This window comes from Poecilia reticulata, chromosome 21 (assembly GCF_904066995.2).
Source record: "Poecilia reticulata chromosome 21, P_reticulata-male-v2, whole genome shotgun sequence".
Lineage (NCBI taxonomy): Eukaryota > Metazoa > Chordata > Actinopteri > Cyprinodontiformes > Poeciliidae > Poecilia > Poecilia reticulata.
This window is the reverse complement of record NC_088850.1, coordinates 10907866-10934756: the sequence shown is the minus strand read 5'-3', so window position 1 is coordinate 10934756 and position 26891 is coordinate 10907866. Positions and strand designations below refer to the sequence as shown.

Below are 26891 nucleotides of genomic sequence, written 5' to 3'. Positions count from 1 at the left end.
CAGGTCATGACATCCCCAGAGAATCACGCTACCAGTACCGTGTTGGACTTCCGGGACTTTGCTCTTTTTCTGAAATGCTGTGTTAGTGTTGCGCCAGAGGAAACACGGTGAACACCTTTCAAAATGTTCTCCTTTTGCCTCATCTGTCCACAGAGTATTTTCACAGAAATCATGGGAATCATCAAGATATTTTCTGACAACCGTGAGACATACACAACATTTTGCTAAGTCTCTTGTTCTGTGTTAAAGCAATGAGAACTGCAATGCTTTAGATTCTGGTCCCTAAGCCCAGTTCTAAGGTGCTAATGTCCTGCAACTTTTAGATGCATCCCTTCTCCAGCACAACAAACCTAGAAGCTGCAGAACAGTAAGTTTCCAGGAGTAAACCTAAACACGTTGATGTTGCTCCTGAAATGTTTTTGCTGTGCTAGACACTCCTGGGAAGGCTCACCTTTCTTCCATTTGTTCTCCATTTGTTAATGGATTTCTCAGTGGTTCAGTGGAGTCTTAAAGTCTTACAGATCCATGGCCTTGTAAATCTTGGATTACAAGGTTACGTTAGATTTTTCTTTTCTCTCTGAATAAATTAAAAGCATCAGTGTTTTGTAATTACCTAGATTATCTTTGATTTAAAAAAAATACATATTGGATGATCTGAAATATGTAAGTGTGAAATCATCAAACATAAGGAAAACTAGCAAAGGGGAAATATATTTTTACGTCACTGTACATGTGACTACCTGTATAGATTTTTTTGAAGTGCAACCATAGCCATCTTTCTTTTTTTTTGCAAACTCAATGCTCACCTTCTCTTTTCTTTCCTTTCACATCTTTTCAAATGGCTTCTTTCATTGGCTGAACACACAAGGTTGAGGCAGAACACAAAAACATCCAAGGCTTTCACAATTTTGGACATGTGCCATTTAAAAATTCAACTAATACATGTAAAAAAAAAAAACAAATCGTTTGGTTCAGTTACATTGTTCTGTAGAAAAGCCTAGCGCCCACGCACTTTGTTCTAGAGGCCTCTGTCTGCACAAAAAGCCTTACAGCTTCCACTAATCAGCTTGTGACAGCTATGTCCAGATGCGAGGCCAGTGAGCTATTTTTGATCCCTTCAATGCCGTGGAGCCGCGGCACAAGGCACTTGGAGCACAAGGCATCAATTAGAAAGATAGATGCCCTTGACAATGTGTGGCTGCTCTCAATTAACATCATAGGTGTGATAAAAATATCCAGGTGCAGCACATTGTTCTCCACAAGCGAAGACAAATAAATTCATCAGGTTTCACCCAACATGAATTAAGATTCAGAACAATTCCTTTACTGCAATACATTTCTTACTTAAAGATGCATTTTTTTTATTTTTTTTATTAATAGAACATTTTCAGCCATGTCTGCTGAGAAAGGGCCATTGTGTTGGCTTCTGCGAAGCCCCGCTGACAGAGCGCTCAACAGATCTGCAATGCGATGATCACACCAACTTTGTCAAGAGGTCAAACAATGTCTCCATGGAGACTGTGGCGAAAGCAGCACGCAAGTTAATTTTTGTTTTGTTTTTTTGTGCTTTGGTTCAATAAATTCTTCTCCTCAGACGTAAAGTGGAATGATTTTCATGTGGAATGCCACGGAAAATCTCAGAGCACCTAAGTTTCCTACACATAGGAAATTCAGAGTTAATAAACTGGTATGAAGCCGTTTGTATTTTTTTTTTCCTCACACAAGTCTTAAGAGAAGTAAGCAGAATAAATGGACATAGTACACTTAACCCATTGTGTGAGGTATAAACGGGTGAAAGTAAGGGGGTACGGCAGGGTACTGCGTACCCCTAAAAGATTTAGTGGGGGTACGCAGTACCTGCAAGAGAGGGGAGCGGCTGTCTGCTGTAAAAAATCAGTGGGTTAAACTGTGCAGCCGTGACTGCACCCACTAATTAACCGTGACTGATTAGTTTTTCAAGAACAATCTAAAACACGACTTAATCAGTTAATAAATAACTTTTTTCCCATTTCATATTGTTTCTGAACTGTTTGTGCTTTGTAGAGCAGCGGTGCAACATGTCGATCGCGGAAGGCTTTGAGTCGATCTCGGCTTTAGGTGACAAACTGAACGCCGCCAGGACGCTGAGACCAGCACGTCCTCCTCTGACTCCTTATCAAAACGTTCAGAACTTTATTAAAGAAAAACAACAACAAAAATCAACAAAACATGTTCAAATGAATGACACAACAAAAATAATAATCTCAGTGATTATTGTTTCAACAAGGTGTTGCGCAATTCTGTGCGTTCCGGTTCCATTATCAAAATAACAGAGCAGGAGTTTAAAATGAACTAATCAACCACCGCTGTGTTCAGGGAGGCCTATTAATGATATCAAAATAAATATCAAGCCTGCAAACCTAATATTGTAAATGACTGAATGTTGTGTTTTTAACATAATCTCTGGTCGGTTTGTGGAGCGCAGGAGGTTGCCATGGCAACGGGTGTGCTTAAATGACAGAGAGAGACGGAGAGTAAAAAGGTGTGAGTGGTTTAGAGTTGATCATCTGTTCAGGTTGCTTTACCTTTGCTGTGGTTCATTACAGCCTGTAGTTTCTGAACATTAAATAAACGACAAACTTGGACTAATTACCTCGTTCTTTGTGAATACAACAAACATCAAATACGGTAAATATGTTTCATTAAGTATTTAACAAACAAATGGCTCCGTGATAATTGTGTGAAATTAAATTAATTGTCTAATATAAAAAAATTGTTTGGTGCTGTCAGGCTCAAAGTCTGAGAGGATTTCCCTTTATCAAGCAATTTTGTTTTTTGCCTCTTATTTAGTGGAAATATTGATGTTGATGAGACTTTCCCCAAAATAATAACCTTTTTCAACCTTTATAGCTCCACTGTTGAAAATGAGGCTCTAACAACTCTACTGCGCAGAACCATCAAGCTCCCAGGCCTCTGGTAGAGGACCTGAGCTCAGAGGATGGAAGAAACCACTCACGGAGGGTGAAAAGGGAATATATATATATATATATATATATATATATATATATATATATATATATATATATATATATATATATATATATATATATATATATCGATTTTTTCCGCACTCGGAAAGTATCGATTTTTCATCCGCGAGTATTGATCCGTTAAACTAGCGGTTCTCAACGTGGGCGGTACCGCCCCCCAGAGGGCGTTCACAGGCCGGCAGGGGGCGCTGGCGGACATTTTTACAAAAGAGGGGCGCTGGGATGCCTTTGGGGGGCGTTTAGTCGAAGGTAAACTTTACACCTTAAATCCACAACAATACCAGTTTAGACTTTGAGCAACTTGGTAAAAATGTATTGCGTAACATTAAATCATGCTTGGCTGCAACGGTATCGATGGCAGCTCTTCTTCTATTCAGTGTTTGTAGCTTCCTGGCGCAGCTCCGCTCCGCATCAGTTCAGCGTTACACCGGCTGATGACGCTGCTGTGATTCACTTTGTCTGGTATTTATGTAGGCTACGTTTTGGCAGTTCTGTGATCATGTCAAAGCAGCAATTTATATTAAAAAGTGTTTTATTTCCGTTTGAAAGCTGCCTGCTACCATGGAAGAACAACAGAAAATCGCTCTTAATTACTAAAATCACGATACCTTCACTTTGTATCCCTCTGAAAAATTAACCCATTTAAATAAAGAAATCCGTCCATGGGTGATACCACGATAGAGGGCGTTCATTTTATAGCGTTAACACCGGTGCTGCAAGTGGTCCGACGTGAAACGGGTGTGATGGAACAACGGTACCACAGCACTTTAAAATTTCAATAATCAGAATGCCGTAATTGTTTCCGTTGTTTTAAAAGTTTTATGTCAGTCTGCCTTTTCACCAAAGATATGTTTCCCGACCGCCCTGCATCTTAGGGAGTTAAAAAAAATAATTTAAAAAAAGCCGCGCACATTGCGCAAAATTCTGAAACGTGAGAAGCGGGCAAAACGTAGCGACAAACTAGATGTGAATTATGGCATAAAAACAGAGAATCCGACGCTGAACCGTGAAAAATCAACACATGATGTGAAAAACATGACGATTAAGCGGCGCAGCAGGTGATGAATGAATATTACTGATGATCAATAAACAATAAAATAAATCTAGCAACAGGAAAGAAACTAAAGTGGACATAGCAATAAACCGAGAGAGGATAATACTAATCAAATGAAACTAAATGGAAATGAATGAAAAACAAAATGCAAGAATAAACTAAGAAACTAAAGTAAATACGGAGGAATAAACTGGTATGGCAAGACCTTTCGAGCAATAATTAATACAGAGGACTGTATGGCAAAAATAAACAGACACTATTTCCAGATAAAAGGTAAAATAATATTGTTGAAGTGCCATGGGCAGGGGCGCAACTACACATTATTCAGGTAGATGCGAAAACATAAATCGGCACAACCCCACAAAGGAGCGTAGAAACATACGTTCGGAAAAACTCGCTACATTTACCTCGTTATGTGCGCGAGGTGAAGGAGCGTAAGGGGCGCGAAGTGTACGGGAAAACATAATCGGTGCGCCGATTCAAAACATCTACAATAATGATAGTAACATTAATAATAAAATAATAGTCAGTGCAAAGTAGCCTACAAATTTTTTGGTGGGGGGCGGTGAGGGACCTGGATAAGGGCTAGGGGGGCGCTGGCCCGAAAAAGGTTGAGAAACACTGCGTTAAACCATAGGGGTCCATAGCCTTTTTTAACGTCTAGTTTGTTACGGCGTAGCAGCAAGACTCCGCCTCCCTCAATCTCAGTTTCAACTTGAGTTTAAAGTGCACATTATAAACTACACACCAGTTTTTCAATTGTGTTAATAGGCCAAGTATAACGGGAGTTATGCTAAAATTAGTAAACCACATTTTTCGGAATGTCAGAGAAATGTCAAAAGCGCCGCCATTCCCCGGCTTTTCCGATTATGTGAGAGGGACTGAGCTTCCAAACATACAAAACGAAACGAAACATTAGATTCCTGTGTTTTTGGACATGTAAAATCTTCAATAAATAACGATGGGCTATATTTTGTTGTTGAGAAACAAAGTAAAGTTGCGCAAGTAACCGTGAAAGAGAAGCGGAACGGAGAAGAGCAAAGGAGTAGCGGCGCGAACGGAGCAGCTGCAAAAGCAGTGAGATCGCGAAGTTAATGCAAATTTCGACTGGTAGCATTCACTTCATAATTAGTTTTTAGCTTGGCGGCTTCTGTTCTGTATATAAAGGATAACCTGAAGAATGAACATGGGTTGATAACATCCGGAGCGCGCGCGCAGCGGCGCTGTGTTTTGAGCAGGAAGACGAAGAGGAAAAACCCGCAGCCGAAATCCGCGGCGCAGTGAGGATTTCCATGGTAACAATGGTTGATCGATCATTCTTATTAGCAACAGACAAAGAATATCAGAGACTGAGAGAACGATGAGATCCTGGCAGTCTGAGAGGCAGTTACTCAGAGATCCAAGCAGGGGAGTAGCGGCGCTGCGTAGCTGCATGGAGTCGATCACTACGGCGTGAGGCGGAGCCACGACTTTAGCAGTTAGAAGAAAGCAGCTTACAGCCACGGCTAACTCCGGGAGCCAAGGTAGAAAAGCCTTTTTCCCCATAGTCCAAAAGACTGCATTTGTGGCTGCATTTTTACTCCAAAATGCAGCCACAGTGTCCAACAGAAAAAAACATACGTGCAATCATTTGCATATTGAGAATCTACAGAGGCTGATAATCTCCCCACTCTGCTCCTGGATTACCGTTTAAACTTGAGTTTTATGTCAAATCCACATGAATTAAAAGACAGAAACTAATTCTCTCACTGCGTCTTTGATTCATTTTGTCCAGCTGCAGACTGTTAAACTGTCCAATCAGAGTCGGGTATTGTGTAGTTGGTGCTTTTAATCAGTTTTCAGTTAACAAAATTCAAGTCTATGGAACACAAAATGTCACTAAAATCACTCTGTCCTTCTAAAATCTTTCAGAAAATCGTAAAAATGCACTGAATCGTATCGAATTGTATCGTTCAACAAATATTGTGATACATATTGTATTGTGACCAGAATATTGTATATCGTATCGCATCGTGAAATTATTGTATCACTACACCCCTAATATATAAATATATATATATATATATATATATATATATATATATATATATATATATATATATATATATATATATGTGTGTGTGTGTGTGTGTATGTGTGTATATGTGTATATACTATATATACTATACTTTTCATAGTACTCCCAAGAATTTAAAACTAATTTAACTCCTGAACATAACCATATTATTTTCCAACAACTTCCAGAACAGTTTAATTTCATAGCTGATAACTGACGGTATATTAATGAATCTGTACATAAGAACAAATTGCAGCAGTTCCTGTACAGTAGCGTTATGCCTCAGGTAACTAGAGCCGCGGTCGCTGTTTCTCACGGGCGCCCGTTAGTTCAGTTGCGATCACACCAGTAAATTAAACAAAAAAGGACTCTATAGAACAAGAGTTCCCAAACTACGGCCCACCTCCACATTTGGCCCGGCCCCCTGAACAATACTAGAGAGCATTCAGATTTTTTTTCATTTATGGTATTTTTCAGACTATAAGCTGTTTATATGTGGATTTTTCTTCAACCACCAGGGGGCTCTTTAGCAGGAAGTGAATCATTGGAAGTCTGGTTACTTGCGTACCAACACTGAGGCCACAAGTAGCAAAATGAGTAAGAAACAGATCAGATGTCTTTGGAAAGTTTCTTTGCAAAGGGGAAAAGGGTCAGAGAAGAGACAGGAGAATGGATTTATCCCGGACCGGTAGGTGAGCCCCACATTACAAGCCCCGTTCTGCGTAACAAGCGGCAACATAAATGAAAAAATGTCTTGACATTAAAAGTTCTATGTGAATAATGTATTTGGTCAAGACTTTTCCACGGTAAACAATATTCCTAAACTCACCCAAGATACTGTCAGCAAAATATATTTGTTTTTTTCTGTATACAACAGCAGCAATATACTAACTATACACAAGACTGTCATTACTTGACATAGTTGTACTGTTCAAAACTTTTCAGTTTGCTTCCGTAGAAATGGCGTAGTGTCTGGACATGTTAAAATGTTAAACTTTTTACCAGCCGAAATCCTCACCACTTTCAAATAGTTTCCTTTTTTATTTTATTTTAGTTGTTGGATGGACTCAATGAGTACAAACAACAAGTTGATGAGACTTAACGTTCCAGGCAAGAGGCCAGGTCACCAGTCTGTCGCAGGGCAACACCGAGACACAGGACAAAACACTATGTACACACACCTAAGGAGAATTTAGAGAAACCAATTAACCCTGACAGTCATGCTTTTGGACTGCGGGAGGAAGCCAGAGTACCCGGAGAAAACCCATGCATGTACAGGGAGAACATGCAAACTCAAACTCCATGCAGAAAGACATGGAGTCTTCCAGGGCCGAGAATCGAACCCTTCTTGTTGCAAAGCAACAGTGCTACCAACTGCACCACTGTGCAGCCCACATTACAATTAAAGTATATAAAACTTTTTATAACCAGTACCTGCAAATGAAGCACCCAATTCAGGAGATGCTGCAGGTAACCAAACAAAAACCCCAAATCACAAGTAAACAACCTACCAGGTGAGTAATGTCTTTTTTTCTCTTCATTGCAGGAAAGAAGGTCCAAAAGACCCAGTAGACGACGTCCAAACAGAAAGTCCCAAGACCCCAGGCTAGGACCTCACTTTGAGGAATCTATTTAGTCTCTTCTTTTATCATGTTTGTATTAATTTTGTCAGATAAGTAACCTTTGTCCTCCCTTTTTGCAGGAAGACAGCGAGGCGTACCCAGGATTTCATTTTCCACCGAAGAAACAATGTAATCTCCATGTAAGTGAATCAATTTCAGGGAATTAAACAGAGTAAACAACTCTGTTTGACCCTCCACAGGTCATGCAAAACAAGTGAAAGTGAAGAATCATCCGTAGAGTTGTTTGTAGAACCTCCTCATCCTCTTACATGCCGAGCCCTTAGAAACTGCATGATAACAAAAACCATTGTCCATCCATCCATTTTCCTCTATGGATGGATTGTCCATCCATCCATAGAGGAAAATGGATGGATGGACAATGGTTTTTGTCCATCCATCCTCTATGGATGGATTGTCCATCCATCCATAGAGGAAAATGGATGGATTTTCCTCAATCCATAGAGGAATCAATCCATAGAGGAAAATCTATGGATGGCCTACCTTCTGAAGGATGGCCTACCTGAAGGATGGCCTTCTGGTAGGCCTACCTTCTGGGGCCTACCAGAAGGTAGGCCCAGATTTCCCTCTCCCCAGCCACTTCTTCCTCGGGGGGAATCCCAAGGCGTTCCCAGACCAGCCGAGAGACATAGTCCCTCCAGCGTGTCCTGGGTCTTCCTTGGGGTCTCCTCCCGGTGGGACGTGCCCGGAACACTTCACCAGGGAGGCGTCCAGGAGGCATCCTTACCAGATGCCCGAGCCACCTCAACTGGCTCCTCGCAACTTGGAGAAGCAGCAGCTTTACTTTGAGTCCCTCCCGGATGACCGAGCTTCTCGGTCATCCGAAACTCATTTCTCCGCAGAGAAATGAGTTTTCTCTGCGGAGAAAACTCATTTCGGCCGCTTGTATCTGGGATCTCGTTCTTTCAGTCATGACCCACAGCTCATGACCGCAGATGAGGTGGGAACAAAGATCGACTGGTAAATTGAGAGCTTCGCTGTTTCACTCAGCTCTCTCTTCACCACTAGACTGGTACAGTGCCTGCTTCACAGCAGACGCTGCCCCAATCCACCTGTTGATCTCCCATTTTCCCTCATTTGTGAACGAGATCTCCAGATACTTAAACTCCTCCACTTGAGGCAGGAACCCCTCTCCCAATCTCTCCCAGAGAGGAGACATTCCACGTCCCAAGAGCCAGGTTCTGCAAGCACCATTCATATTCACATTAGTGTTTAGGAAAGGAGTTTGCAACACACAGCCAGTACTATGCCTGCAGCTGTACCAAAACCCAAGCCAAAACTGAAGCCGCTCATAAAAGACTCCCCACAATCAGACAAGAAAGTTCACATACTCCAGGGTGGACTCTGCTGCTGTCTCACTTCTGGCCTCAGATGTTCCGTAACAGCCTCCAATATCTCATTTTCTTCTGACTCGTCCAAATCATAAAATCTTTAAATTTTCGTCATTAGTTCCGCCATTTCAGTCTCTAATTCCTCTGCATTTAAGCCGTGCGACCTCCTTCTTTGAATCTTTATATAAAATTCCTCAAGTTCTTCAAGAAATTCTGGATCCTCCATCATAACAGTTTTACAAGTTGCCACTCTTTCTTCAATGCTCCACTGAAAGATCTCTTGGGAAAAAGTTCAAGTACTTAAGACTGTTTATGATGTCATAACAAGAGAATGACATTATGACATCACACAGAGAGTGATGTCATAACTGACATATACTGTACTTGCTTATATTTATGCATTTTACAAAATATGTTTATATGGTTTTCTTTTTTGCATATATATTGAAATATGTTTAATCTAGGTCATGCTAGTTCTGCTGTTATATTGTTTTTGTCGTGTTTTAGTTCTTGAGAAAGTGTGGTGGGAATTTCCCAAGTGGTAACATTATGACTCCTCCTTGCAGGAACTTGTTTTTTGCCAGACACTGACCTTACCTCGATGCCCATTGTGTTTTACCAAATCTCTTTATTGTTGTTACAGATGGTTAATCAAACTGAGCCTTACATACACAGTTTTAAACAAATATATGGTTCACTTATGTTCTTGCATTGTTCTAAAATGCAAGTTTATATAAACTAAAATATAAAAATGGCATCCAATAAATAAAAGGTCAGTATTGTTATTTTATTTTCAGAGCATTTTAATTACTTGCTTTACTTTCTTTGAAAAGGATAAGAAGGATGGTCATATTTTATTTCTTCAGCTCACTTCCACTGGATGCAGGATTATTGCTTGTATCTTATTCTGAAGATTGGAATTTTGATTATGGAGTCCCTTTTTCCATCACATTCGTTTATTTTTTATTTCTTTATTTCATAACTGTTTTTCTGACATGAAACTTGGTTCAGCTTTTATGCTCACTTCTGAGCCCTGCCAAGAGCTGGAATTGTTCAATCAGATGGGAACTACAAACTTGTCTGCCACTTTTACCCAGAATGCACTGCAGTTAGTTGATTGCTTCTCTGAAAGATGAGTGCTGTCTTTAAAACTCCCCTCTTTCACAGAGTTCTTTTGATTCTTTGTTTTCAGACTCCTTTGCCTGATATGAAGCTTCATTCAGCTTTTAACTTCACTTCTGAGCTTCTGCCGACAGCTGGAACCAGAGGCGTCGCCAGGAATATGTTTCATTAAGTATTTAACAAACATATATATATATATATATATATATATATATATATATATCTCAGAATTTATAACTACTTTCACCCCTGGGTATAAAAGAATGTGAAACAGGGAAATTAGAAACTAAACTGTGTTTGCGGCATTTAACTGGATGATAACTGAATTTCAATGCAGAGTCCTGCCAAAGTTTGACCCCTTATATTGTGTTGGTAGGTTTGTAACGTGGCAGAAAGGTCACTAATGTTAAAATAGTGTTTTTTCTTCCCCTAGGTAATTGCAAACAAAAGAAAATAAATAGGATAGAAAGGAAATCTCAAGGCTGACATATTTCTGAAGTTGATCGAAGCATGGAGATTGTGTTTTCTTTTTTTTTCTTTGACAAGAGTTTGTAAAGTAACAGGACTCAAACTGTATAATTTTACATTTTCCACAGTGTTGAGGTCAGAGCCATTCCAGATGCCCACTGTTGTGTTTAGGATCAAAATCCTTATGGGAAATCCAATTGTGTCCATCTTTCCCAAACTGTCAGAAACTGGTTTGACTGTTCAAAGACTGTCATTGTTCAATCATAAATCATAAACTGGAATCTCACAATGTAGACACTTTTAGACATTTATTAAGTGTGTTCTTTTTCTGCTCCAAAACTAGTATCTTTAATCTTCACAGAAATGTGCAGCAGACATGTTGGTGGAAGACAAATAATCATTAATGATCAAAAACCCTTAATGTTGATGAACTTCATTCTGATACCTATTTTGTAAACTACTGGATTAGTGAAACATGTTCTACAAAGCATGGTAGTGCTTTTATTCTTTTAGCTAATGAAGTGCATATTTGTGGGATTCTTAAATTGAGTTATGTAACAAAAACATTTTGGATTTTTTAATTATTTCAAAAATAATTTCATTCTGAATATTTTGAAACATTTTATTGAGGAGGATGGATTGTGCTTGATTAAAAAAATAAAAACATGCAGAGCTGCTTGAAAAAGAGACCCATTTATTTCATCATTACTTTCAGTGCTATTGACAGAAGGAGCCTCTCTCTTTGCTCATGCCCGCTATTTACCAAATAACTCATGTCAAGAAGCCAGGAGGGAAATTTTGACATCTTTATTGCTCTCCTTGAGACGGAGAGAAGATAACACACAGAAATGACTAGATAAAGGCAGTAGAAATGTGTCCATTCAGAAACGCTTCTTTTCCTGTAGCCCTAAACATTTTATGATTCAGTCTCGGAGGAAAACGCCAATCTCCTCTTACACACACAAAAACAAAAAAAAATCAATGGTACAGCTGAATGCAGCTGGTACATGCAGCTCAGATTTCCAGCTTTCTCTTTACAGATAAAGAGTCGTGCAAATCGCAATGACGGGTGTCAAGCGAGTCAGTGTCCTCTTTTGACAGACTAAACAAGACCAAAGTCTTGAAGATTGGACCCCGACCAAATCCTTCTCCATGTAGGAGAAGGAGAGAACTGAGCGCTACATGTGGAAAAGAAGCTTATGCAAATGGTGTTTGGTAATAACGGCATTGAAGCAGCATTAGAGAGAGAGAGAGAGAGAGAGAGAGAGAGAAAATGAATGCTTCTAATTGCAAGAGAGCAAGCAGGCAAATGAGTGGGTGGATTCACTGCATGCCACCATTCAGAAACTTGGTGGTGGGGAAGCGGCAGAGGGAACAATAACAAAGGCCACCGCACAGATAATGCATAGCTGGTTTTGAAAAGCTGCACAAACTAAAGCACAGCAGACAGACAGACGTGAATACCACGATCATTTCATTTTAAAGTGGAGCGGGTGGGAAATTATTATTCCGCATTCAGAGATTCCTTGTAACATTTTGAACTGCAAAATGAGCCTAATGGTGTTGGCCCCTGGGGACACTATTTAAATATTTTGTTAACATCTCACAAACATATTTTCCACTCTCGCGACAAAACAACTTTGAAATAAATGAATTTCCTGAATTCCTGTTTTCAAAAATGCCAACATGAAACCAGGTTTGACTCCTCATGCCTGAATCTGGTGTAATTTACAGAGCAAACGTTAGAGGGGCCACTTTCTCTTACACGTCTCCCAGTTTCACTTGCTGCTTGCTTTTGCAAAAATAGGTGTTAAATACAATCAGGAGGTTGTACCTGAGCTAAAGATGAGCTGAAATGAGTCAAATCTTGATTCCGAGAGACTTATTTTTATTACCTGGCAGTAGTTGAGTGAAGGTTTAAATTACATTTAAATTGTCTTGTGACGGATTCACAGCCCTTAAACGTTTTAAGTTCTTTTCCACTTATAAACTACGAACTCACTGTATTTTAATTCGGATTTATTTGAAGGATTAACACAAGCTAGAAGTAAAGAAATGTAAGGTAGAGGTCAAATGAAACATGGCTTCCTAGCCTTTACACAAATAGTCTGAAAAGTGTGGTGTGCATGGATCTTTTCAACCCCCTGTCCTCTGATACCCATAATTAAACAAAAGCTAGATACCTTTATACATCACCTAGTAAGTGAATAAATATATTAATGTGTGCACAGCTGTTCTTGCAAGAACAGCTATGTTCTAGTTCCAATCACCCTTCCATGGAAGGGTGATTTTGAACTCTGGAAGAACTGAGAGATCTCCAGCTCAGAATATGTTTTCATAGTTGTTGAAACGATCACTATGTTGTGACAGTAAAGCATGAGACAGATAAGCTGTGAAAAAAGCTAGTTCCTCTGCATTCACCGTGTGGACTTGCTGTCCGCTACAGAAAAACACTGGTCCGCCTGAAACAACCAATCGGAGCCAGGAAGAGGGTGCCTGGCTTCTACAGGGGCCCTGGCCAGTGAAGGGGACAAAATGAACACTCAGCTCCTAACTTAGTTTGATAATATGCTTCACAGATCTGTAGCTTACAGTCTCAAGGGACTCACATTTGGTGAAGACGCTGATATATGAAAGAAGCAGAATCAAGTTTGAACTGTAACAATGCACACTGGGAGCCATTGTGCATGTTGCTTTGGCACGTAGCTAACAAGTGAAAACTCTGTGGCCATCTGCACCATCACTCTCTGAGTAGTTCGCATTTCTTGTCGAAGCTGGTCTTTCATTCAAACAAAGCATAGTAGCCTCATTGACCTGCTGAAAAGCTAAATTAATAGGCTACTGATTTTGTCCAGAGCTGATGTGCCGGCCTTTCGTTAGCAAACTTCACAACCTTCTATTAATGCAGTGCGTCAGGAAGGTCATCACACTGATATTTCTACTTTTTTTGTTTTGCAAATCTGTATGAGTCAAGCATAAATAAATATTCTTGAGTACTGAATGGGGGGTCGATCTGAAATTGTCTATTATAAATTGATATCCACTTTTCCATTTAAAATATTTTTCAGTCAGTCCATACAACTAGACCTTTTTTGGGGGGGTCTGTTTTCTGCTTACAACCCCTCAGTTAATTCCTGTATAGGAAAAAAGAAAAAACTACCATTTTAGATTTGCATGGTGAATAAAAACTGCCCACGGTGGAGCTGCAAGTTTTGGTTTTGGATTGTTGCTGCTAGCATTTTCCACTTTCCCTGCTAAGCAAAAAAAAAAAAAAATTTCTAGTCTGCTGGGAAGCGTTTAATCTTTGAAAACAACTGAAAGCCACAGATGATAATCTAACAAAATCTCCATCCTCAGCTCTCTTATCTTCTTCCAATTTCTCTGTTTCTGTCGACTTGTTTTGTTTTCCATTTTTCTTTTTATCATTAGTTACTCTGCAAGATCTCTCAATCTGAAAAGTTCAGAATCCACACCTGAAGAATACCGATATTCATCCTCAATTAGTCTTAAGTGCAGAGCTGAGAAACCACTCACCGTCTTCCACGTATCTGAACCAAGTCAGTTTAATGCCTCTGCCACTGTATTTTATTTATAAAACACATATATCATGATATAATGGATTACACAGTTTATCTAGAACTTCTCCTTTACCGACCTGTCAGAGAAAGCATGATCCTACCACCACCATGCTTCACCAGGACAACAGCTTTCTTTCAACAATTACTTTCTTCTTGCCCTGCTTTCATATAGGTCATGTGTGTGGACTTTAACACACCATGGGGATATTGACTGTTTCTCCAACCAACCAGTTTGGCAGGTTTGCAGCTCTGCAATACAATTTCCATTTTTAGATGAGAAACATCCAAAGCTTGAGCCATTATTTTATAGCCTAACCATTGCTACTTTTATGTTTTTCAGCAAAAAAACAAGTAAAAAAAATTTTTGAAATTTTTTTTCCTTTCTATTTCTACACTGTGCTCTTCCATTGAATTAAAAACATAAACACTGACGTTTGTGGTTTAAAGGTGACGACACTGAAAAAGGTTCAAGTGTCGTGAATATACGTAGGGCACAATATGTCGGGAATGGAAGTTCCTCTTTCTCTGTTCAGACCACACTGGCAGCTGGTTTCTATGTTTGGAGTCATAGAGAAACTGAGAGAGCTGCCTGAGACAATCATCGCTAAAAACACGGAGAGAGAACGAGAAGAGACTCGCCGGGCCACAGAGAAGCAGAGTGGATGGAAAAGGTTGAAATGAAAGGATGAAGTGGGTCGAGGATGACGCCACGTACGGCCCTCGTCTGAAGAGCAGGTTAGATGAACAGCAACAACAAAAAGCTCTCAGATTCAAACCACTCGCACGCGCCCACTTGCTGTAGTGTTTTTGTCTGCCTCTGTGGTGTTCTACGATCATCACAGTGTACGAGATGAGGATGAAAACCACCACGCCGGTAGCATATGATGATGATTTCACCCTGATGTTCTGAATCAAAAGCTTTTATGTTGCTTTATTTTGTGTATTGCAATTTCCTGGCACAGCTGCAACTGAAATAATGTCAAAGAGACACAAGCTTCAATATAAAATCTCATTTTATGGCTTATGAGGCAAAAGTTGACTTACTGGTTCAGGGTTGGGACCCTTTTGCTGCTAGTATTGATCTAAAACATTTCATTTTCAATAATTGCCAATATGTAAACTTGAGCCATTGTTTGCAATGCTCTCAGCACAGAGTTGCACATTACACATCCTAAGTAAAATATTATTAAAGTCAAACCTACATTTATGATTTAACTTCTCAGTTGCTCTACAAAGGTTGAAAGCTTAAAATGACCAGCTGTCTTACTCATGGCAGTTTCTGTGATTCTGAAAGGAATCTTGTGCACAATCCACCTACTCTCATGCATGAAGCAGCAGAATCAAAATGTTCATATCATCCACCATGGTTTTTGTATTTCTGGCATTATCAAGCAAAATGATAGGAACTCACTGTTTGGCTATTTCCTTTCTGCTTAGAGTTTCCTCAAAAGCTTGCTCAAATGATCTCCAGTATGAGCTCCACAACGCCAGTCTATCAGAAGCAAATCTATCCAGAGCGCATTGAAGCTGAGCCAATGATATCAGGCAAATCACCAAAAGCCAAATACCTGTAGTTAAGTCAGCAGCATTAGCATCACATAGCAAATCCTCCAGGTAATATTAGAGGGAGTGTTTTAATACCTTTCCACCTGGAAAGGTGACAAAAACCTAAATTCCTCTCCACATTGATGGGTTGTTCATCCAGTGTAAAGACATTCCATTAAAGGGCGTTGCCAAACCTTAACTTTCAGAATTGAACAAGTTGTTTTCAGCCTGTGGCTCTTCCAGTTCAAAAATATCCAAACCACTAAGGTTGCTAGAGTTCACTGCACTGCTTTCATTTGTTGTTTAAAAATAGTTTCAAAGCACAGACATGTTTCATGGACCAGGTTTGTCTGACGGAAGCAGGGATTTGCCCTTACTTTTTAAGCTGATTTTTATTATTATTATTATTATTATTATTATTATTATTATTATTATTATTATTATTATTATTATTATTATTATTATTATTATTATTACAAGCATACTGGGCTGTTAAAGCAGCAACTGGCTACAACTGGGAACAAACCACATCAGGAGACATAAACTGTGACAAAACAGCACTTTCACATATAGCTTTAGGATTTTACCATTGTTTCAAATGTCCCTATATCCAAAATTATTGACTAAAACTTCAAAAATCCGGTCTTAACTTAGAACATTGGACTTGTTTTTTGCCTCTTTACCAACTGTGTGCCATCAGTCTGAATGTCCCTTGTTGCTTTATGCAAACGTAACACACAGAACAAGCCAAAATGCACATGCACACGTCATGTGAAGAGGCTCCCTGAAGGGTGAAAGCATAAATTAGGGGAACAAGCTCCCGTTGGTGAGCTAATACCTACCTGCCAGCTTTATTTGGCCACACACATGGCATAGCATCTGTGCTGGCCCAGACTTGCGCTGTCATTTTACACGCTCCTTTCTATCTCCATTTATTTTCTGTGACCTAGAAGTACTTCTTCCTCCCATGGAGACTTCCACAAAAAGCTAAAAAAAGATTCACTTTTTCCCTCTCCTATGGAGGAAAGGGAAAGGGACACATGTGGGAGCCAGTCTTAGAGTGTCGTTACAATAGATAATTTAGATGGTATTCAAAAAAAATAAAAGGAAGACTGCCCTGCTAAGAACTAAGGTATGCATGGTTGCATTGGATGTAGAAATATAAACAGGCAGCTGGTAAGAACGCCTATTGAGTCCCCTTCACTTCTGCTTATGGAAAATAATATGAGAAAGGCTCATTCAAAGATGAAGACAATGACAAAAAGATATTCTTCAACATGAAAGGATTAGATCAAGTGATCTCTATCTGCTAAGCATATGCTAAGCATAATTAAAACTCAATGAAAATATTAATCCTGATTCTCATCTAAATGATAATTTAGTTTTAGACAAGGGACAAGAGCCTTGCTATTTTATAAAACGTGATGAATAAGAAGTTGGGGTTTAGGTACAGGGCAGTCTTCATGGGGAATGAGATTGTGTTCTGCAATGAGCACCTATTCTTACTACCCCCAACTTGTACTAAGTTAATGGAACCCAGATTTTCCAACTTTGGTTTTTCTTCAGTGTTTATCTCCACCTCAGTCCCTAGCCACCTACAAATCTCTGAAAACATTGTTAAGTTTGCTCTATTGTTTCTCCCTCCATCCCCCTTTTATAAGTTCAAGTCATGGCAGCATGCCTGCCTGTTGGAGTGCAGACATCAAAATGAATTTACTACGTTTTTCGTTTTTGCTTGTTGTAATCCAACGTAGTTTTTATGTTCTGCAACATGGCATCTAATTTACTCATAGCATCTAGCAAAAGAGTCTAAGGTTAGAAATTTAACAGTACAAAAAAAGAAAAAAAAACTCAATGACATGGCACAGCTAAAACTACAGTAAAACAACAGCATTACAAACACTTGAAGTTTGTCCCAAATTGATGAAAAAGCAACAACCAAGGTGGTCAATAAAGCTGCCAAGAGGCTGACAGTAACACCAAGAAAACTGAAGAAATATCTGTCAAGTACTGGCTGTGTTCTTCTGCATGAGATAACAATATCATCCTTTGTATCCATTTATCTGAAAAGAGCGGAGGGCTGTGAAGTTGAAATCTTTTTCTTACAAGTGAAACATCAAGAAGACTAGAAATGAAATGTAAGATTGAAGAGAAATGTAAGATTTTAGAACTGGCCGAGCCCCAAACTAAAACTAAAATGAACAGAAAAATTGTAGCCACGTGAACACATGTACTGTACAAAAGACACAATCCCCAACATTTGAGAACTTTTAAGAGGCAGATTGTTTGCTTATTGACGTGAGATGCTGTTTAATTCTCACCAAAGCAGATTGAGCCATGGAAGTAAACCAAAAGATGCTTTAATGAAGTGAATAATTTTAAGGGTGTGCATATCTATGCAACCAGGATGTTGCCATTTTTCTTTTTTATTATTATGTTAGCAGATTTGTTTGTGTTTCCATTGAATTGTATGGGATAAATAACCATGTCTGTGGGGGAAAAACACGTGAAAAGATCTATCAAGGTTCCACTCCCACGGCTCAACAAACCACCCCATCATTCCAACCTAGCTTGTGGATATGATGCTAACACACCCTGTCACTGCTGTGACTGACAACAGCGATTATATATGCAAATAAATACTTCAATTTTTTTTTTTAAAACGCTTAAATTAATTGTGAGATAAAGCTTAATTGCATATCCAATTAGGAGACATTTCTATAATTCAAGTGCTTGAACCGAATGAGTCAATGCTGAAACAAAACGTAACAAATGCATATGTAAGAAAAATCCAACCCTCGAGAGGGCAGGTAGACATTGTACAGGAAAAACTGACTGTCTATTTGTACATCTGTGACAGAAATGACAATTACTCAATCTAGACAAACATTTCTATTCAGTGCTGCTCTTATGTAGTCTGATTCTTTTTGGTTGCCTTGGTGACATGTGCTTTGGAAAGACAAAACAGTCTCTCTTAAACTCCCAGCCTGTTAACAGAGTCATTGTCATCCAGCAAGATGCTCTGGACTGTGAATTAAAAAGGTGGGGAAAAAAAAAAAACGAAAAAAAAAAAAACATGCAGATACATACAACCATACCTGCCAACAAGGAGGAATTCCCCACGCACCCTTTGTCGCCTCATAGCCATCAGAAGATTACGGACCGTCATGCCCTCGCAGAAACACACCACCACACGGGCTTTGGGCAGACGTTCCTTCAGTTTCCCCAAAAGGCGATCAAAGTGTTTCTCTCCGGCGTTGCTGTAGATCTTGTCCGAGTGGGCGATGCACAGGCCCTCTTGAGAGGCCAGCTCCTTGAAGGCCTCCATGCCGCTCTCCCCATAGTTTCCTGAAGGGGATTAATAAAGCAGACATTAGCTGCGTTTCCATTAACCATAGAATTCCCCAAATTGAAATTATACGTTTAAAATTGCTTAATGAAAACACGTCAGTTTTGAGAGAGGAAAAAAAAATCTGTTTGTTGATTAAAAAATAAGTTTTTCCCGCCAGGATCAGGTTGTTTTTCGGCCGTTTTTAGCAAAACTGCAATGGAAACTGTTTTTTCGCGCCACCCGAGTCACGTGATCAACAGCCGGATGTTGCTGCTGGCGAAAACAACGAAGAAGAAGAAGAAGACGGCGGGAAGTTGTAGGAGGATTATGTTTGTTTTTGTTTCGCTTTTTCGGAAAATGTGCAACTGGCTCCGCCAGAGCTCTCACAACATCGCACAGTTCATGACAAGTTTTGTGTCAGTCAAACGTGTTGAATCCCCTGCTCTTCTGTAAAATCGTCAGCTACAATTTCCCTCAAAAGGCTGCAAACATAGTTGCCCCAAAGAATAAGGGGCTTGTCACTCAGACGCCTGAACGAAACGCCGGCGTCTCCTCTGATAACTGATAGATGATCAGCGCTAACGAATTATTCATATAATTAATGTTTACATCTGTTTGCATCTGTCGCTCCCTTGATTTTTTTAATGACTTCACCTGTACTTTACATTTTTTAATTAATGGAAACACCACAATTACAATTTTTTTTATTATTATTTACATTAGCAGAATAGAGACAACGATTTGCACACATTTGTAATGGAAACACATCCTTTTTCACCTTAGAAATGATGCCTGAACAAATCTCATCTCATAATATTACAAATGCTTCATGGCAGGTGTTGTCATCACTGGCACAAACAGGCCAAGGTTTAGGGTCAAGTTAGTTTGAATTGTTTTATTTTGTTGTTATTGTTGTTTTTTTAATCTAATAAAATAAAACGTCTTTTGAAATCTGCATTTTGTACTCACTCGGGTTGTTTTCATTTTGAAAGGACGCAGATTATCAGAGTACAGTTAAAATGTTTTTATTTTTTACAAGCCATCATCTACATATTTATGTAAAAGACAATCAATGTTAAGCCTAAAGGACTCATCTCAGCAGTCTCTCACTGCCTCAATCCTTGACTGACCCAAAGCTCTGATCCACTGATAATGAGAGTCAGACTTGACTTGCTGCTGATTGCAATCAAGCCCAAAGGGGTGAAGATGCCTGTCCCTGTTTAACTCTAAACTGTCCCAATCAAGAGCCTGGCAAAGCCGTTTCTACGTCTAAATCTTCTCCTTCCATGTAGACTGCAACGCTGCTCTGAATTTATGAGAAAACCCCACAGCTTCTCAGTCAGAGAGCTGGATTACACAGACAATCCAATCGCTTTGTGTGCGACAGAACACGTTTTTGCATTTCAACAGACATGTCATCATAGGGAAATCAGAACCACCTTGCTGTAAATATGTGAAAACATTTGTCTTGCAGTTGATGAGTAGCCCCGATCCTTGCAGGAAGTCTATGCCATGTTTTGCATGATTGAGGACAAACAATCGTACATTTGCACATGGTGAAGCTTTACATTGCTACTGAAATAGACATCAGTGTAATTCATTTACGCAGGTCCATAATGCGTCCATGTGTTGGTTTGCCAATAGTCCTTTGATTATATTTTCAATTGCCTCTTTTCATTCTGCTGCAGGTAAATGGAAATAATGATATCCAATTATTTTACTCTCTCCATCTCAGCTATGAGACTGGTAGGTGGCGGTGCATTAGTTGACACCTCACAATGACCAAACAACAACAAAAAACCCTCACTAAGCATTCATCGCCACACAGATGATAATCAAGACAGGTAATTTATGCAGTTTCACAGCTCTGGCTGTTGCTACAGGCAACAAGCTGCTCTTATAACTTGTCTCGGGTGGTGGAGATAGAAAACTGATGAGCTTGAGCCAGTCGTGACCACGGATTCAAGATGACTAAAGACAAGACAAACAAGGATAGTGCCTTGCGAAAGTATTAACACCACTTTAGATATGTTACAGCCAAAGGAGGTGGACTACAAATGCATGCCGCACTTTACAGATTTTATTTGTTATAAAACCTTATATACTCACTTCGCAATTCTGTTCTGCTCTCTGCAGGTTTATCACAGCAAAATCTGGTGAAAGACACTGAAGTGTAACGTGTAAAAGTTCAAGGGTTGTAAATACTTAAATTAGCTCCAAACAATTTCAATCAAGTTTGGAAAATGTTGTCTTATTTTCATGGACAGAGTATGACTTTGCCTCTATGGGAATTGAGCTAAGGGTGTTAAAACAAATTTCAATCTCTTTCAGATTGATCAAAGGCGACCATAGTAACCTATACAAGTTGAACGAGTCGAAGAGATTTAAAATAAAAAATGTCAACGAATGTCCAAATGTTGTCACAGCTTAGGCAGAATGCAGTGCTTCTATGCTTGAAATGTATGCAGCAGAAATGTAGAGAAGTTTCATTATAAAACTCTCATATGTTGTTTATTTCAAAACCAAGGGATTCATTATAATTTGTTGAATTTTTAACAACGTAACAAGCATCTGGCAAATGACTATTGTGATGAAAAATGTTGCTAAGAACGTCACTTGAATACTTGTGATTTGCGAGTATTCAGATTATAAGTATTCACAAAATAGATCACAAAATAACAGCTTCTGTACCAATTATTGATTTTCCAGTGCCATTCTGTATTGCATTTGATATAAATGATAACTTTTCCTTTATGCCATTGTTCTGCAGTTCTTGAGTTTTCTGATGGCATTCCCAGAGAAGGGTCAAATACCTGATATCACCTATAGCCCTTCAGGTACTGCACTTTCCTAACTCCCTTTGCCATTTAGCTAATGCCAGCCTGCGCTCGTCTCCCATACCTAACTATAATAAGACTCCCCAAAGATGTTTTACACTCCCAGCATGTCTGCAGTTCCTTAGGGAGAGATCCTGGTTAATGCAGCCTGTCAGTCATAATTTGGGTGCACATCACTGACTGTGTTTCACCAAGACTTTAATGAAAAGCCACGGACATAATTCATTTCACAGTAATTACTCTGTCTACCCAACACGCCTTTTTTCTGTTATCTCCTGTCTCCACCACAACATAGCCGATGTGCTGCAAATGAGGAAAAGTTTTCAAAAAGGGTAGAAGCTAATCACTATGCTAGAATGTAAGTGTATTTATGAGAATTTACGTTCAGTTTAATTAATAGGTATTTGATGAAATCTGAAGCAGTTGCATAATTCTTAACCACGTCCTCTCCAAATGAAAATGGAATAAGTATTAATGTGTCTATACTAAAATAGTCCCTCGTGTGCTGTAGTACAGTTCTGAAACTTGCTATGGTGGCCAGCCTAACAAAGCCAGAGAGTTCACACGTTCTTTTTTATCCGATTGGCAAAGCACATTAGGTGTGAAGTTGTGGAAACAATAGGAGCACTCTTTATGGTCTTACTGTGCAGATGGACATGTGAATGTTCCTGCCAAGTGTGAGACATTATTACAAAGAAAATGATGTCGAGTTCAACCTCAAAAGGTTGACACAAAAAAAAACAAACTCAGTTGGAGTTTAGGGGGAAAAAAATCTAAGTAAAAACTGCCCTGGGGTCAGTGCATATTTATATTGCACCATAAAACCCTGAGGACCTGTGAAGCCTCAGTGGCTTGTGATCCTCAATATGTCAAAGTGTATGACTCCTCTTCTATAAATGTAACAACTGATAGGCTCTTGCGCCACTCCTAATACAAAGAAATGCTTTGCTGAAATGGTTAATTGAAGATGCAATCAAGAGAACCCGGGTATCTATAAACTAGGTATTTTGTTTACTAGCTTTGGATTATAAGACCCTTTACTGCAGTACAGAGTTGGTCTCTGCCAGACTTTAAAAAGGTTTTTAGGACATTAACCCTGAGCCCTCAGGTTTTGAAACACAAAATATATTTTGAGCATTTCTAAAGCAACGTTAGGGTGTTTTACTTTACTTTGGTTCTCATAGATATCATATATAGCCAAGACAACTATATGAAAGCAATGCTGTCATAGTAGACCTACCTCTAACCTCAAAGTTAATTCTGAGCAGGTCAAGACATAACATCAAGCCTTGTGCATGTTTTTTGTCACCTTTGTTTTTTATATATATATATTTCAGTGATTGTATCACATACAATTAATTATGTATTTATTCGTTTCTGTATTATTACCAATTGAAATTTTTAACATGTTTGAATCGTTACTCTAGTCTGTCATGAGGGTAAGCAGCTGGGTGGGGCTTACACTGATTGGTTTAAAGTTCACTTGATGTTTAGCGTAGCCAATCATCTTCAGGCTTGATGACTTGCAGCAGTAATAATTACTTTCCAGAGCACTCCAACACAGGAATTAAAATATCAAATCAATACTGAAAGGATTTAATACATTTTACTATTTAAGGACATCCGTTTTTAGTTTTAACTTTTCATTATTACATTACACTGAAAACATTGTAAATTAATGTTTATTTTGTTGAGATGTACATTGAGATTATCCTGAAATATAGCTAGTAAATACTTTAACTATTAGTTGAACTGTAAACATTTTATTAACAATTAATAGATAAAGTACACAATTTACCGAATTGGGGAGAATTTCAAAGTGATCAGCATATTGCAAAAAGAAAAATGTTCCAGTTGTGGTCATATGACCACATATGAATGATAATTTAATGAATTATCATTTGGCATTTTAGGGTTTTAATACCCATCAATCTGTAGGTTTAAAAATGAACTGAAATAAATCTGGGCCAGATCCCTCAAAAACTGGATCTGGAGTCGGTGCTGATTTTTCTCACCCTCAGTGTGGACTGCAGACACGTAGGTCCAGTTATGAAGCTTGACGATGTCCAGCATGGCCCGGGCCTGCAGAGTGTCTGAAGGAACGACCCTTAGGAAGTACTTGAACAAAGTCTTGTCACTCAGGTCGATGCTTGTGGCAGAGTAGGCAATCTGTGGAATATTGAATAACTGTAAAAGGTTTTGCACTTGAATGGCCACAGAGCTGGATCCGGGGCCGATTACTCCTGCTATGGGTTTCTTTGAAGGCGGTGGCTGGTTGGACGGGGTTCCGTCGATGCACCATTTGGAACCGTCCTTATCATCCCGAATCGAGATGAGAGAGTCCCGGATAAACTCGATGCTCTGCTCCAAGGCAACAGAGGAGTGCCAGCAAGAGTCCCGGATCTCACAGCCGAGGCTGATGTTGGGGAGCAGGTGTTGGTCGGCGTTGATGCGGTCAAGCGTGTGGAACATGGCCTCCACCCGCTGGATACCGTATTGCTCCCGGACGTCCCCGCACTTCCGCTCGGCCACCTTCTCGGCAGACGGCTGGTGGTGGACAGAGAAGAGCGCGCCGATGATCACGTCCCCGTCCATGCGGGCCACGGAACGGGACGCGGCGCGGGGCACCACCGATCTCTCGTGGATGCTGCCGCTGCTGCGGGTGATCACGAGGCATGCGGGGAGACACAGGAGAGCGAAAAAACTCATCTTTACGCGTGCCATGTCGTGCCACAGAGCGTGAGCCGTGCCGACTGCGATGGCATATTATCTGCTGTCTGTCAGGGCTTCCACGCTTATCACAGCCATTACCTGTGGGAATGTTGCTTGGAGTGTATCCGTAGGCACCTGCAGAAAAAAAAAAAAAAACGAGAAAATTGAGATGTATGGGGGAAAGAAGGCTAAGAGTTTACTAAGCACGCATGTTCTTCTCCACACGCCCTGTTTCACAATCTCCTGTCAGGAAGCCTTTGAACAAACCACTTAAATCACAGTTCAAATGCGTGTCTCTAATCCTTTAAAGAGAATTTAACTATTCCACCTGGCTGAGTGCAGATACTGTCAGTGCCATTCATTGAGAAAATACAGAAACCGGATTTCAGCACCACGGACAGCGCGCTTTCCAAACACGTTACAAGGACGTCTATGGGACTGTTGTCTGCACGCATCATCCCCGCAGATCCAAACTCTTCACGGTTTAACCTAAATAATCTATATATACGAGAGAGAGAGAGAAAAAAAACCCACCTTTATTTTAGCACGAACAGAAACACAAAATACCTTCCCTCCCTCGACTGTTTTCTTATTTTTCATAGATCGTGGATTTTCTTTCCTTTCTTTTTTTTTTCAATCACCGAATGAAGTCAGGATTATCAATGAAATATTTTGACACCAGTTGGCTTAATAATATTTAACCACGAAGCAGAACGTGCCTGGCCACACAATCACACAGCTCCCCACACCACGCACGCGGATTGTTCTGCTGTGTTAAAACTTACCCCAATCCTTGGATCATGTCTCGTGCCTTCGTCCGTCTTCTGTGCCGCGTGGTCCTCGTCGGTATTACTTGAGTTTCTCTCCCTCTCCCTCTCGCTCATCCAACTCGAAACGTGATAACGAGAACCCCCTCCAGTCCTCTTCCCACCACCCCACTCCCAAGTTCTCTTTTTCTTTTTTCTTTTTCCCCCCACCCTTTCCAGGGCTGTCTTTGAGTCTTTATCTTTAGGATATAACTTAATTAGTTTTACTTGAAGCATTCCCAACAATAATAATTACCCAATCAGGAAAAAATGGCACCCTTTATGGCACTACTATAAGCAGTCTAAATCTGACGTTAACAGATTTAGACTGCTTAATTACAAGGCTGTACTGTTCAATAAAGTGAATTCAGATTCTTGAAACCAAAAGACAACATGAAATGTTAAGGAGTTGCTTCGTCCATTTGGATTCCAAGCAACAACCAACAATTCAAAGCTCTTTGCTTCATTTGAATGAAGTTTACATTTCATGGATGACCAAAAGTGCCTAAATTCTAAAGATAATTACCCAATACATTTGTACTTAAGTTTATGAGTAACTGTTAAAAATTATAAAAAATAGTAAAAAAAAAAAAAAAAAACGTGCAGAAAGTATAGTGTCATTTTATTCAAAAGCAGAATTTGCAATGATTGTGCTCTTGACCAAGACTAAATACGCTTAATCTTAAATTGATTATCCATCAAAATAAGTAAGCAGGGTTAGCATTACTCCGGTCAAGGTGGTCTAAAATGAAGTTGATGTCATTTACCCAGTCAGGAGTTAATCTGTTTAATGAGCCAGTCTTTGCACAGAAGTTATAAATATTAATGTAGTTATTTTTGATTTCTTATTTGTTATTGGGGTTAATCTTACATTAACAGATCAAGTAAGGGATAAAAGTACAGAATATATTTACAGAAATGTATGAAGTAATGTTTGCAGCCATTTCCTGCAGAAAGTAGCTACATGCATCGCTCTGGTGTGAATTGGCACGTTCTCCCACACAACCTGTATTAAAATCTTTAACGTGTTGACACTCCAGCATTATGCACTATGAAAATCAGTTCTGTCTACAGATTCTCAACTGCAAATAAGTCTAATGATTCATTGGGCCATTTTAGCAGTTTTACTTCTTAGTTCTCTCAAATCAATTAGGAGTGTCCTTGACTGCGTGTCTTGCCAAGCTCGTTTCATCAGATTCTTATCAAGAATGTCATGGTATATTCCTCCATCTTGCCTTCGTTCAAATGAACCCTGCCTGTACTATAAGCCTTAACACACCCTGCATCATGATGGTCCCATCTGCAAACTTCACTTTTGACATGGAGATTCTGGGATGATGAGTGGATCTCTTCTTCCTTCAGACCTGGAGTCGGGTGACATT

The 26891-nt window shown here is 39.6% G+C and overlaps 1 protein-coding gene across 7 annotated transcripts in view; it reads right to left on the bottom strand.

The window, feature by feature from the left end:
• grm1a (glutamate receptor, metabotropic 1a) overlaps nucleotides 1-25618 on the bottom strand; it is a 48632-nt gene extending 23014 nt beyond the window's left edge. For 2 of the 7 annotated variants that reach the window (XM_008397733.3, XM_008397737.3), the window contains exons 1-3: nucleotides 25489-25569; nucleotides 24007-24838; nucleotides 18922-19171 (exon numbers count right to left, since the gene is read on the bottom strand). In XM_008397733.3, the coding sequence (XP_008395955.1) occupies nucleotides 18922-19171; nucleotides 24007-24715 (959 nt within the window). In that variant the 5' untranslated portion in view covers nucleotides 24716-24838; nucleotides 25489-25569. Of the gene's footprint in view, nucleotides 1-18921; nucleotides 19172-24006; nucleotides 24839-25031; nucleotides 25207-25237; nucleotides 25468-25488 lie in introns of those variants that run through there. The other 5 variants (XM_008397735.3, XM_081602092.1, XM_081602091.1 and 2 more) reach the window with 5 other exon arrangements.
• Between the last annotated feature and the right edge of the window lie 1273 nt (nucleotides 25619-26891).